Source organism: Syngnathus acus, chromosome 10 (assembly GCF_901709675.1).
Source record: "Syngnathus acus chromosome 10, fSynAcu1.2, whole genome shotgun sequence".
Lineage (NCBI taxonomy): Eukaryota > Metazoa > Chordata > Actinopteri > Syngnathiformes > Syngnathidae > Syngnathus > Syngnathus acus.
In genome coordinates this window covers 564,591-578,298 of record NC_051095.1, presented here as the reverse complement: position 1 = coordinate 578,298, position 13,708 = coordinate 564,591, and the positions used below count along the sequence as shown (strand labels likewise).

General features: G+C 53.2%; 4 protein-coding genes across 6 annotated transcripts in view; 2 read left to right on the top strand and 2 right to left on the bottom strand.

Annotated features, from left to right (window-relative positions):
* Positions 1 to 13,708, top strand: part of LOC119128357 — a 252,135-nt gene that overhangs the window by 95,529 nt on the left and 142,898 nt on the right. The window lies entirely within an intron of this gene.
* Positions 1 to 13,708, bottom strand: part of LOC119128354 — a 113,887-nt gene that overhangs the window by 56,336 nt on the left and 43,843 nt on the right.
* lrp10 (low density lipoprotein receptor-related protein 10) lies at positions 281 to 5,791 on the bottom strand. The gene is made up of 10 exons (XM_037260723.1): positions 5,683 to 5,791; positions 5,077 to 5,195; positions 4,946 to 4,978; positions 4,532 to 4,676; positions 3,752 to 3,945; positions 3,146 to 3,642; positions 2,524 to 2,960; positions 2,091 to 2,285; positions 1,900 to 2,029; positions 281 to 1,663 (listed from the first exon to the last, which is right to left on the bottom strand). The coding sequence occupies exons 2-10, from the start codon at positions 5,114 to 5,116 to the stop codon at positions 1,103 to 1,105; spliced, it is 2,232 nt and encodes a 743-aa protein (XP_037116618.1). The 5' UTR covers positions 5,117 to 5,195; positions 5,683 to 5,791; the 3' UTR covers positions 281 to 1,102.
* Positions 7,092 to 13,604, top strand: mmp14a (matrix metallopeptidase 14a (membrane-inserted)). The gene is made up of 11 exons (XM_037260745.1): positions 7,092 to 7,178; positions 7,259 to 7,443; positions 10,040 to 10,188; positions 10,260 to 10,382; positions 10,498 to 10,805; positions 10,875 to 11,036; positions 11,101 to 11,240; positions 11,320 to 11,458; positions 11,744 to 11,894; positions 11,959 to 12,074; positions 12,140 to 13,604. The coding sequence occupies exons 2-11, from the start codon at positions 7,366 to 7,368 to the stop codon at positions 12,457 to 12,459; spliced, it is 1,686 nt and encodes a 561-aa protein (XP_037116640.1). The 5' UTR covers positions 7,092 to 7,178; positions 7,259 to 7,365; the 3' UTR covers positions 12,460 to 13,604.

Genomic DNA, 13,708 nt, shown 5'->3' with positions numbered 1-13,708 from the left:
AGCCTGAACCCGGAGCGCGCCGCAAAGCAGAGGCAGACACAGGCAAAATCCTAGCCGGGAAGCCATCACCTGTTTCAACGCAACACAACTTGGCCCTCCCCAAAAAGATCACACATTAGCAGTTGACTGGAGTCTGAAGGCTCGCAAAGAAGCAACTCCTGACTGATTCTTCCTCCTTGAAGAGTTCGTTCTTTTGGGGTGGCGAGCCGGTGTGAAATTCCACAAGAGCTTTTTTGAATACAAAGCTCGTCGGGTGGGAACAAAACAAAGACCCCCCCAATAAAAAGTGCATTTTTTAATGGCAGCCACATTTTGGACTTATATACAGTGAAATTGACCCTAAAGACATTCTCTTATTGATCTCAACACATTGCAAAGTTCAAAACCTCTGAGCTACTCCGTCGGACACAAAGCAACGAGACCACCAGCAATCTTTTCAAAATCAATGCGGGCCCGTCCGTCTCTTTCACACAAGCAGCCATTTACATACACTGGACTTGGGAAGGGTTGAGGAAAAGCGCACTCAAAGCCGCATCCGAGGGTTATTGCCTGCGAGCCATTGTGAGTGCGTTCGGGGGAGGGGGGGGACCAACCTGCGTGGGGGGGGGGGGGATACTCCTCAAAAAGGCACTTAAATAGGGACACGTTTTCTCTCTCTCAAATACCCCAAGACGATCTCCAAACATATCCCGCTGCCGAACGTTTTTCGGCAGACGGAAGGAGTCAAAAAGTGGCTCGGGAAGACTCCACTGTGCAACAAGCTCAGCTGACGTGGTGGGAATGAAACGCGTCAGCCTCGCCGTTTTTGGTTCCCAACCCTTTTCCAGACTCTTTCGAGAAGTTTGATGGCTAACGTTGGAAGGAGAGTTTGCGCTTTTGACTGAAACACTCAGGTTCTCATTTGGGGGGGTCCGATAGTTGGACGATACATCCTGCGCGCAATTTCTTTGACGGTGGGCCGAATGGGGGGGGGAAAGATGTGCCGAGGCTGGATAAAGGTTGGGAACACGCCCGAGAGTTGTTTTTCTAAATGGTAAAATAGTTGATTTTAAAAGCAATTCGACGACAAGAGACAAAAAGGCACAGAGAGAGGGAGGCCCGTTCAAGTGAGCAAAGGCACGTCCTCGTCCGAGGCGGCGTCGTCGTCGCAAAGCGGAATGAGCAGCACGTCGTCGTCGGGGGAGGCCGAGAGGGGCGCAGAGTTGCCGGACGAGGGCGAGGCTCTGAACAAGGACAGACTCAGGCCCAGGGTGTGCAAGATGGACGCCAGGGACGGGCTGCCGGCCGGGACCGCCACGGGGGGCGTTTGGGGCGCCTCGGCGGGCGGCGCGTACGGGGGCGGCGGTGGCGGGGAGGCGCGAGACGCCGGCGGGGCCCTGACGGACAGGCTCACTTTCTGAGGCGCGGGCCGCTGGGCGCCCTCCGCCGAAGACGAGGAGCCGCCGGGAGCGGCGGGAGCGGGCTCCTGATCCGGAGGGGTGGCGTCGGGCGGCCGCTGGCCGGCCGTCTGGGAAGGTCTGGAGGGCTGCCTGGGGATCAGACCCCACCTTCTCATGCGACGGACCAGGCGGCGGACCACGCGAGGCCTGCGTCTCCGGTGCGGGGACGTGACGGCGTCCTGGCGAAGGAGCTGCAGGATTCCCCTCAGAGACAAGGTGGAAGTCTGAAACATCATCAGTGATTTTCAGTACAAGTCGAGCTCCAATAAAACGGGACTTTTTTTATTGGAATACAATGATGGTGAAAATGCCCTTCTATGTCAACCTTGAATTGTTTTTTTTGTTTTTTTTTATCTTGCGCTCGACAAATGGATTTTGTTTTTCAAATTAAAATGAACTCAAACTGATTCAAGGTGAATTTTTGGAAAATGCAGCCCCTCCGACGAACCGCGTCTCTCACCTGATTGGGGTTTTCCGTGGGGAAGTCCTCCACCGGGGGGATAACGCCTTGCGCGATGAGTTGGCCGTAAGAGGGCGGGGCCTGCTGCTGGATCAGCTGCGCCTCGTGTCGGTTGACGGGCGCAAACATGCTGCGTGCGCAAGATGCGTTTAAATGCCGCAGTTTTGCCACCGGGTGGGGGGGGGGCTTACCTGTACTCTCTGCTCCGCAGCGAGTAGAGCTTGCAGGTGCAGCCCATGGCGACGACCAGCAGCAGGCCGCAGACCAGGCTGCCCACCGTGGCGGCCGTGATGACCTTGCGCGGCAGGACCACGGTGCAGTTGAGCTCGTCCGTGCCGTCGTGGCAGTCCACCTGGCCGTCGCAGCGCCAGCTCTCAAATACGCACCTGCGGGGCGAGGCGAGACGCCAAGGGTCAGCCGGCAAAGCGCCAGCCTCATTCTACCAGTGCCTCGAAAACCACTAGGCAAGTTGGAAATTTGACGCTCAGCACGCAAGTGACGGCCAGTGTGAACATAGATTAGCACGGCCCTTGGATTTGAGCTCCATCCAAAGCTTTTCTTTCATCGCATTTGGAGGTTTGACAAGACAAAGGGCTTCTTTTGGGGTCTGTCTTTCTGGCTGACCTGTCGGTGTCGCAGTGGAAGGTTCCGGGCTGACACACGGTGCAGTCCCTCTCGTCGCTGCCGTCGGCGCAGTACAGCTGGTAATTGCAGCGCTCGCTGGCGGGATAGCAGACGGGGCGGCCGGCAAAGCGCCCGGCCGCCGCCCTCTGGCCTCCGGGCACCCCGCAGGCAAACTGCTGGCGGCCGCAGCCCCGGCAGCCCTCCTCGTCCCGGCCGCTCTCGGGGCAATCCCACTTGCCGTCGCAGCGTTGCTCCTGCGTGAAGCAGCCTCCCGAGGCGCCGCCGCAGCGGCCCTCCCAGGGCGGGCAGTAGCCGCCCACGTGGAAGGTGGCGTTGAAGCCGCCGCCCTCCGAGCCGGCCGCCGTCTGGTAGGTCAGCGACAGCAGGCCGGTGCGCGACTCCACTTGCAGCCACTTGTAGTTGGAGGCGCTGGTGATCTGTCGGGTGGGGCAAAAGTCAAGCCGGGCTCACACCGAGCTGGCGTGCATCATCATGGACTCAAACCCACGTTTGCTTTTTGCTCATTCCTCATCAAACTGATATTCTAATCGTCAGCGGGAAAATGCCCATCACTTTTAAAAAGCTCCATCGCCGCAGCTGTGCGTTTGCTATTTTCACTCACAATTTTAACGACGTCTCCTTCGCCTTGCACGCCGTTGTGGACCGTGAGCGTGTCGCCGCGCCCCAGCACCAGCTGCTGCAGGTCCAGTTTCAAGGGCCGGGAGTCATCCGGGTCCAGAGTCCAAACGCAGTGCAATGGGGGGCCGCGGAGAGGCGGAGGACAAAATGTCCCGTAGAAGGTCCGCAGAAGCCCCCCGCAGGGCCACGGGACGGGAGCGGCCGTCACCGGGGTCTCCTGCCTCTCCTTCAACAGGGCCAAGAGCTCCTCTGCCCTGTCGCCGCCGTGGCTCTTCGCCGACGGACTGGGATCCCGCCAATCTCCGGCGCCGTTCCTCTCGGGCGCCCCGGGCGGGGTCCCCTCGGCCCCGCAGCCCTCCTCGTCGGCGCCGGCGCCTTCCCCCAGACACTCGGCTTGGTCGTTGCAACGCCACGAGAGGGGCAGGCAGCGGCCTCCCGGGCATTTGAAGGACGTCCGGGGGCACTGGCCGAAAGTCACATCTGAAAATACTTTGACATTTTAGTATCTGCCACGGATGGCGTCTCACCACTAAAAAGATTGGATTCCCCTTTTGCACGTGGAGGCCAATCGGGAAAACAACAAAGGCACCTCTGGCGTAATTCAAGCGAAACGACGACACGGGATAGACTTGTGGCAGGAAGTGGTGCACCACTGTGATGTTTCCCCCCGGGAATTCGACGGGCGGGGGCAATTTGGAGCCACACAAAACGAGCGGCGTGCCGCCGCCGGACGATTTGATGGCCAGCCACTCATTTCTGCACCGAGCTGAAAATTGCGAGAAGCTAAAAGAAGAAAGGAAAAAAAAAAACACACAGCAGTTGATTCACAAAATTAGGGAGAGTCAACTTTGTATCGTATTTTGCGGACTATAAGTCGCAGTTGTTGGTTTTTTTTTTAGTTTGGCCGGGGTGCGACTTATATGTGAAATTATGAACACATTATTACTTGACCATTAACAGATTACCGTATTTATTCTAATTATCGCCCTGAAGGTTTATGTCCAACAGGGGGGGTGGGCGATTAATAGAGAACCACTTTTTGTCCGATCGCCAAGGGGCACGGAAATGGCCGATAATATGTATATTTTCCTTATGTAGTATGCAATAGCGGCATCTCACTGGTGTTCTTAAGACGAGACCTCTAACAGCGGTCTAACAGCGGGGTGCGTCAACTGACGCTCCATCGATGCGACACGTTACCGTCGCGCATGTCATGTTATCGTGATCGTCTTGTTCGAGCGCACGCCCCGATAACGGAATTGCGTGAGGAGATTGTAGCGGAGTGACGAGTGTAATTGTATTATAGTTTACGGAGAAAAACAATTTAAAAGGGACATTCGACGTATGAAAAAAGTTTGGAATATTTCACCTGAGGACGACCGGTTCTCCCACCGAACCCTTAATGGTCCAGCAGTCATACGTGGCACCAAAATGGTAGGAGTACGTGTGGTAAGCAGAACTCCTGATCTCGCCTACGTCGCTATCCAACACTTGAGAGGAATGTCCACAATGCTCTGTGGAAAACAGACCCATAAAAAAATGGACACATTTCACCCGAAAAGCTGGGCTCGCCCCAAAAAACAACAACAAAGACAGGGAATTTAACATGGCAAAAGTTGACGACGAGCTAAATTAGTTGTACTGTTTAATGTTAATTTATAATAATGACACAAAATACCTTGAAAAAAGGCTTAGGAATTTAGGGTCTAAATTCTCTCTACAAAGTTTTTTTTTTCTGCCTTGATTTCCTCTTTGTTACAATGGCACACGGCAATGTCCTTACCGAAAAAAAGCGCTACTTGTGTCCGGCTGCATGCTGTGGGCAGAAACATCAGGTTAGCATCCATCCATCCATCCATCCATCCATCCATCCATCCATCCATCCATCCATCCATCCATCCATCAGCTACGTACCCGTGAAGCAAAAAAGCAGGAGGCTAGGGATGTGCACCATTATGCTGATCACGTGCAAAGACCGGAAGAAAAGTGTCACAAAAGTGTCATTTTGGAACGATTGTTCTGGAAGACGCCACCTGTAGGGTAGAAATTTGAAATGTTGACATTTTGTCCAATTTCAAGCTATTGCATTGATTCCAGCTTTGAATCCAGAACCGATTTGTAACTCCAAACAAAGCATCCTTCGTCAACTTCGGCCTGTGACAGAAGGTGACAGGCGAAAAATTGGTTCCAAAGTGCTGCTTTGAAGCTTTGTTTCGTGGCCATTCTTGCCACCCAGTAAAGTGTCCACCAGGTTGTGTGCAACTGGCACCACTTCGCACTCGGCTCGTTTAAAAGTTCATTTGCCTCCCTCGCTGGTCTAAAATCGGCTTAGTTTGTGTCTAAAAGCAAAACGAGCTTTACTAGCCTTTAGCATGCGGTCGGGCTACATGCTAACGTCGCGCGTCCTTCCTTACTCGCATTTGACTGCCAGTTACCGTCGAACATTTCGACATGGCGATTTGAATTGTCCAAGGAATTGTCCGAAACAAAGTTGCTACTTAAAACCGGATAGAACGTTACCTTGTCTTTCGTTTCCTTTTGATAAGTCCGGAGCTACTTCCGTATTTCTTTCTTTTTTTTTGCAGGATGACGCACGAGGGGCGGGGTTTCTGTCACACGGTTGTGTCGTTTTTTTTTGTTTTTTTAACGCCACAAGCAGATAGCCTTTTCTATCGATAGATGTCACTGTTGCTCAATCCAAATTGCCGGTACAGCAGAAAAATCTGAGCTCAGTCAGAAATTCCATCCAAATCGTGTCTGCGGTTGCTCATTCGGGCAAAAAGCGCTCAATGTCAGGACTCGATGTTAAAAATGGAACCAGGGTTTTTTTCGAACCCAAGTGGCCTCACATTCATCGAGACACAAACATACTCAATTGGCTTTGGAGGTCACAATTTGCAGTTTACATTTATAACATGGCACACCAATGCGTTCTATGCGTAACTCACATATAAGTGCAATTAAAATGCAGTTAACCCAAACAAGGATGACTGCCATGACCTCCAACAGATCCGCATGCCACACAAATGCAGTTAACCCAAACAAGGATGACTTCCATGACCTAGAACAGATCCGCATGCCACACAGATATGTCCTCCCTGACAGGATTGCCAGGACTGGGACTGCGTGCTGCTGGTCACACTGGATCAGAAATGAACACCAGGTACTTGCCTCCAATACTAGTCCACAGAGAAGGTGTAGTCACAAAATAATTTTCTAGCCCCAGGAGAAGAAGATTTTAATCCCAGGAGCATGCACCATTAGCAAGTGAAAGGTTCTCGTCCAAAGAAACGGGCCTCGCCCCGAGAGAGAGAAAGTTCTAGTTCGAGAGAAAGGTCTGGTCCAAGAGAGGGTTCTGGTTCCGAGATGATCCCAAATTCAGAGAATGTTCTAGTTCGAGAGAAAGGTCTGGTCCAAGAGAGGGTCTGGTTCTGAGATGATCCCAGATTCAGAGAATGTTCTCGCTCGAGAGAAAGGTCTGGTCCAAGAGAGGGTCTGGTTCCGAGATGATCCCAGATTCAGAGAATGTCCTACTTTTGAGAGATTACTGCCCCAAGAGCATGTTCGTTCTAGTCCCCAGAGCCTCTTCTCGTCCCAAGAAGATTTGGTTTGAGAAGGTTTTGGTCACAAGAAGAGCGAGTAGTTATGCTCCTGAGAGAAGGCCAAGGCCCAAGATGATGATGATGATGGAACTTTATTCATCCCACAGCGGGGAAATGTACTTGTCACAGCAGCGTACAAGAGTGCAAGAATACAAGTGGCAAATTTAAAGCGAGCAAGCACATGGTGAAACTTTGCCACACCCAAGATGGCGTCGACACACAACTTGGTGCCAAGGCGCTTTCTATGTGCGTATGCTATGCTCGGCACACGGCAGGCGGGTAGGAGGGGAGGGGGCGGGGCGGGGCGGTGTAGTTATAAAAAAAAAAAAAAGAAGAAGAAAACACCACAGGCACATCTGGAGGAGGACCCAAAGGCTCCTCCATCACTCCGCTCTGACCACGTCCACACACTCTGTAAGAAAGTGTGGGAGGGGGGGGGAGAAGTTGACACACAACAGATGGGATGATTTCACTTCTTTGTCTTTCACTCTCAGTTCGCATTTGACTCGGTCCGGTCCGGCTTCAAGACTCCCACGGCTTGCTTTTACTTGGCTCATCGGGAAGACCTCGGGATTTGCGCCAGTCGGAGAAGAAGAAGAAAATGTTGCCGCTCTTGGTGGTCGCCTTGGCCTGCGCCATCCGCTGCTTTTCCGTCACGGCAGATGTGTTGAGAGCAGAGGTAAGTGACGGCCGCTTTTCTCGTCACTTTTCCACCAGTTGGAGAAATGGAGCCCGCCAGTGTGGCTGGCGGGGATTTTCCATACGGAAAACAGATGAATGCCTTGTGCCATCAAGTGATATTTTCTGCTTCTGACATTTTCATTCTGCATTGTTAAGAAAGACAGCAAAGAACTCAGAATACAGATCGGCCGAGTTGACGGAAAGTTATCTGAAATCAGATTCGCTTGGCCATCCAACTCTGACCAAGACACTTTCGGATCCCAAGACAATCTGATCGCTCATCTTTCAAATGGTCTTAGCTCAGCGTCTTTTCTCCACGTCGATGCAAACACAGCAACGCCCTGCCCTGCGAGGTTCACCACCAAAACTAGCTAGCAATTGTCGTCTCGATGTGGACGATGTGGAAGGAGCGCGCGAGAAGGGAAGTGAATCATATTCTGACTCGGCCGTGCAGGATGCATGACTGACCGCTAAAAACACAGACAAAGCCGTCTATGGCACTGAGATGCGTTGCATCACCTGATGTCAGGCCGGGCGCGAGGTCACATGGCCGAACCGCAACATTCCGAGAAACGATGAGACACGCTTCCAAATCGGAAGCCAGTTTTTGGGCTTGGACGAGGGCCGCAAGCAAAATCCATCGGAACGGCCTCAACCGTTTTGCATCCTTTTGAGCTGAATGGCTCCATTTCAAAATGTACCGTCCGTTCGTCCAAGAATGGTCAGACAACGGAAATAAATATCATGACAAAGTGGCCCACAGTTGCTCAGTCGCTAATACTCGCCCGTCGGTCCGCCGTCACCATTTTGACCAAGGAAGACGGAGAGAAGAAGCGGAGTCAAATCTATTGAAGTAAGAGTATTTGTTCTTGGTTCCGTCTGATAAACGTGGGAAGCAGATCATCTGCATCTGGCTTCATCTTGACTCCACGCTGGCATCAAAAACAGTTCCTGGCCTGAACGAACTATCAAGGTGACAACCGCAACTCCCAACAAACCTGACCTGATTCTAGTTTTGCCAGATATGGCAGCCCTGCTCTTAACTAGCAAAGACCAAGCAAAGACATTGGAGTAGAAATTCCGGAGACACGCGAGTGGATTTTTATTAATTTTTTTCCCCCACTGGCACAGACAGAGGAACAACTGACTCGCTCTCAAATTGAACTTCAGCGTTATTGGCTCACCGTCCGAGACCTCGGATTCAAATCAAATAGCAGTAGCAGGTCCCCAAAAGATTCTCCCACCATATGTTTTAGTGTCTGCAGACACACTGCACACTCTCAGGTAGGCCTGTGTGTGTGTGTGTGTTTACCTAAAGCAGCGGCGGCGGCGGCGGCGGCCATGTTCAAGCCTCCATAAATAGAAGCTTTGATGGCGCCTGCTCCTTCAAAGAAGGAAACAGTGGTAGCAGTCAGGTCAGGAAGCACTCAAATGTCATCCAGAGCACCACTTCCTGTCCTCTATTGCAACATGGACTTGCAAAATTCGGATGGACCAGCAAGAGACACATAGAGTGGGACCCCCTGGCCACCAGAAACCATTCGTTCGTCTTCCCAAGCGCTCACCAGTCTCGCCGTTTGCGGAGCACCCGGAGAGTCATGCAACCTCCACAGCGCAATCGAACCCGGCGCCTCTAAACTGTGAGGCAGGCGTGCTTACCGCTGCTACACCGTGCCGCCCCACTGCGGCGCTTCGGTGATGAATTGCTCCAAGAACCGACCTATTCATAAAAGCGACTCGTGAGATCTTAGTGAATTGAGAAGCTCGATTTAGACAAAGCTAGTGCTTCGGCATCACTCTGTTTGTTTTTGACCCATTTCTGCTAATGGTGGCGGCGGCGGCAGCCTTCCTTTTTCAAAGAACCCATCGCACCATTGAGATGAGGAAAAGGTCCTTCAGGCCCCGATGAGCAATGACATATCTTCTGAGCGCCGATCCAGGGAACTATGGGGAGAAGTTGATGAAGAAGATGAGGAGGAGTTGGAGGAGGAGGAGAGGAAGGGGAGTTGTCACCGTGTGTGGACATAAGCGACATGTGCCACAACAGCAACAGGTGGTCCACCACATTTGCTCCCTTCCAAATCTGATGCTGTTGCAGACCATTTGAGGCCAATTCTCTTTGGACTCACAGGTGACAAACGTAGACTCACTCGGTGCTTGGACCGTGTAAAAAAAAAAAAACCCAAAAAAACAAAGTCCATGGTAAAAGGAGAAGTGCCGGTTCAAGTCGGGCGCCTGAGTAGGTTTTGGCTGAGCATCTCAGGTGCAAAGCAAAGACAAAAAGCAGTGCTAGTGGCGAAAAATGCCCGTGGCTCTCATCAGTCAAAATAACCAGTGGAATCCTTTGACCCACTAAGAGCGGATGGACGGACGGACTCTGTGACTTGTGCAACATCTGTGAGTTGCCAAAGTCCAGACAGACTCCAAGGTCACGCGCGGTGACTCATTTTTTCCTCAGTTTGGATTCGGCGCCGACTCACGCCCGCCTCGCACATGTTCGGCACCTCGGCCGTCTGCGCGGTCCAGCAGATGCGCGATACGCTGGGAACCGGACCGATGGGCTTTTGACAATGTTTCTTCTTCTGACCGGAAAGGCGTGGCTTCAGCAATACGGCTACCTGCCCCCCGGCGACGTCCGAGCGCAGGCCCTGCGCTCGCCCCGCTCGGTGGAGACGGCCGTCGCGGCCATGCAGAGGTTCTACGGCTTGACCGTCACCGGCTCCATCGACACCAACACCTTAACGTGAGTCTTGAGAAGGCGCCCGTGACAACGTCTGTGCAAATCCCACCACTTTTTGCTTTGACCGTCGCCAGGGCGATGAGCCGTCCACGATGCGGAGTTCCGGATAAATTTGGGGCGGAGCTCAAAAGTAACCTGAGGAGAAAGCGCTACGCGGTGCAAGGATTGAAGTGGGACAAGTCGGAGGTGACTTTCAGGTCAGGACTGAAGCCGCCGCCGCCGCCGCCGCCGCCGCCGCCGCCGCCGCCGCCGCGCTTCTCGGTCATCCGCCATCCGCTCTGACCAGGTCTGAATTTGTCTCTCTGCTCGCAGTATCGAGAATTACACGCCAAAAGTGGGCGAGCGCGCCACCTACGAGGCCATCCGGAAGGCCTTCAAAGTGTGGGAGGACGCCATCCCGCTCACTTTCAGGGAGATTCCGTACAGCCACATCCGGGGCAAGGTGGACAAATACGCCGACATCATGCTCTCCTTCTCGGAGGGCTTCCACGGCGACAGCACCCCGTTTGATGGCGAAGGCGGCTTCCTGGCTCACGCCTACTTCCCCGGTCAAGGGATGGGCGGGGACACGCATTTTGACCTCGCCGAGCCCTGGACGACGGGGAACGTGGACCAGGGCGGTAAGCTAAAGGCTAACGTCCTCTGGGACTGCTCTCGCCAGAAATCATCAGTCGTTTGTCTCCGCAAAGGGAACGACGTTTTCCTGGTGGCCGTCCATGAGCTAGGTCACGCTCTGGGTCTGGAGCACTCCAACAACCCCTCTGCCATCATGGCGCCCTTCTATCAGTGGATGGACACTGACAACTTCCAGCTTCCGGATGACGACCGCAGAGGCATCCAAGCCATTTATGGTACGTGACGGCGGTGGCGGCGGTGTCACCGGAATACAACCCATGATGAACCATTCTCCCGCAGGGACCGAGACAGGCGGTCCTCCTCCGCCGCCGAGACCCACAAAGTCGTCCAACCCCAAGAGACCAGAACACGGTCCGGACATCTGCGAGGGACACTTTGACACCATCGCCATTCTCAGAGGCGAAAAGTTTGTCTTCAAGGTATTATCTGTCACCGCTCCCTGCGCATGTGTGTGGAAAACGTTTCTGTGGGTCTCACGGCTATTGGGGAACTTTCCAGGACCAGTGGTTTTGGCGCGTGCGCAACAACAAGGTGCTTCCGGGCTACCCGATGCCCATCGCTCACTTCTGGAAGGGCCTGCCTTCCAACATCAACGCCGCGTACGAGCGGGACGACGGCAAATTTGTCTTCTTCAAGGGTAAGCTCTGCGGGCCGTGGATTTCCGACCTACGGCTGGGCTAGCAAGCCGAGTTCTGTCTCCAGGACCCAGGTTGCCTACCCGTAATGGGGTCACCAAGTCTTTACCGCCGGAGGTTTGGCCTTTGGAAGACGGCCGGCCGGCCAATTGCACCTATCCAATTTTCCCTAGTCGAATTCACCGTCAGGCCATCTGGCTCGCTAGAGTACCTTTCCGTATGGCGGTTGAGCCAGACGTCCCCATGTCCTGCGCCTGCAATGACCCAGTGGTATCTTGACTCAACAGGTGACAGGTACTGGGTCTTCAGCGAATCCACAATGGATAAGGACTCTCCCAAGAGCCTCCGAGACATGGGGAGCGGTCTGCCGCAAGATAGAATGGACGCGGCGCTCTTCTACACCCCCACGGGCCAGACCTACTTCTTCAGGGGCACAAAGTGAGTTTGCACATCCCTTTCTTTTCAGTCGTCCGATGCTCATTGACACGGAGGCCGTCGGCAGGTACTACCGCTTCGACGAGAGGACTCGCACAGTGGACAGCGGCTACCCCAAGCCCATCGGCACGTGGAGCGGCGCTCCGGACAACATCAAGGCGGCCATCATGAGCGAGGACGGCTGTGAGTAGCCTCAAAGTCAAAGCCGAGCGCCCGTCAAACGAGTGACCGAGTCGCCTTTCCCGCAGCGTACACCTACTTCTACAAAGCCAACAAGTACTGGAAGTTCAACAACCAGTACATGAAAGTGGAGTCGGGCTACCCCAAGTCTGCGCTGAGCCACTGGATGGGCTGCGAGGGGGAGGAGCCCAAGAAGGGTCGCAAAGAGGAAGTGATCATCCTGGAGGTGGACGAGGCCGGGGGCGGCGTCGGGCCGGCGGCCGTGGTGATCCCGCTCCTCCTCTTGGTCCTGGTGGTGGTCACCCTGGGGGCGCTGTTGTTCTTCAGGAAATACGGCACGCCCCGCCGCCTCCTCTACTGCCAGAGGTCACTTCTGGACAAGGTCTAGGCAGCGGCTACCCACGGACTACCGCAGAGCGACCCGAACAGGAGCGAGCAAGGGCCAGTTGGAGGTGGGAACCGAGAGACGGAACGGCGCAAGCACTGACGAGAGACAGACGGATGGACGCTCGGTCCAAACATTTGGGGGGTTTCCACGTAGAAACCAAAACCCGCTGTATTTCTATGCTATCTATTTACATTAAGAACAGAAAAACAAACAACAAACAATGACTTCCTAGATCTCTTGCTCATATTCCTTTTTTTGTTTGTTTTTTAACGCCCTGAGATACACTACTCCCAAAAAGTTGATGAATGCACAATAAGTCAAGTTGTTTCGACTCGACACGTGGCAGGTTTCAAACAGACGTCGCGGCGAGAGGGAAGCGGCCGCCGAGCTTCGTTCAGGTGGAATCGGTAGCTCGCTAACAAACAAACGCGTGGATCACCCGGCGGCTCGGAAGACAAGGCAGCTATCCACAAAGTCCAATTAGGTCCGCCTCCAAAGGTGCCTTTTCACTTGATCCTGACTTGTTTGGGAGTAGTGTTTGTTTAGTGGACGGGTTTGGCCGAACTGCTGTTTGATTGCAAGCCATCCAAATCCACGCCACAGTTGCCAAAGACATTGCAGATAACCGCAGGGATGCATCTTTTCCACATTTTCCCTTGTTGTTTTTCTGTATCCGCACAAGTTAAGGTGGGACGAGTCGGGTCGGTCCGGTCCGACAATTTGGTTCTCTTCGTCTCTGCACAGAGACGGACGGGGATCAGCAGACAACAATACGGTGCAATCAGTATTAAGGGATTTTTTTTTTTCTTCTTCCTTGTAAATGATCGCTCGCTGCATTGGTGTTATTATTTTTATTCCAAGTACGTATGTTCTCATCGTTGGCTATTTGGTCTGCATGTGTTCATTGTCAATTACGAGTCCTGCTGGACAGAGGCGCAGCGTGACAATGATCGAGCAAGTAAGCAACAATCTGGGTTTGCTGATTGTTAGTGCAAACCTTTTTCCCAGACATTAGCTCGTGATCATCCATGCTATTTATGAACACATGGGGCTGAGTTTCTTCAAAGCAAAATCAAAAGTGATTTGGAATGACCATACTGATATTTATAATGATGAGTGTATCAATAAAAGCCAACGAGCTTGTTGATGTGCCTTTTTATTCTTTGGCATCTGCTCTCCCCGCTGAGGAAAATACTGATGAGTCGGACATTTCGACGGGAGTGTTTTTATTTTGTGCTGACACACTGTT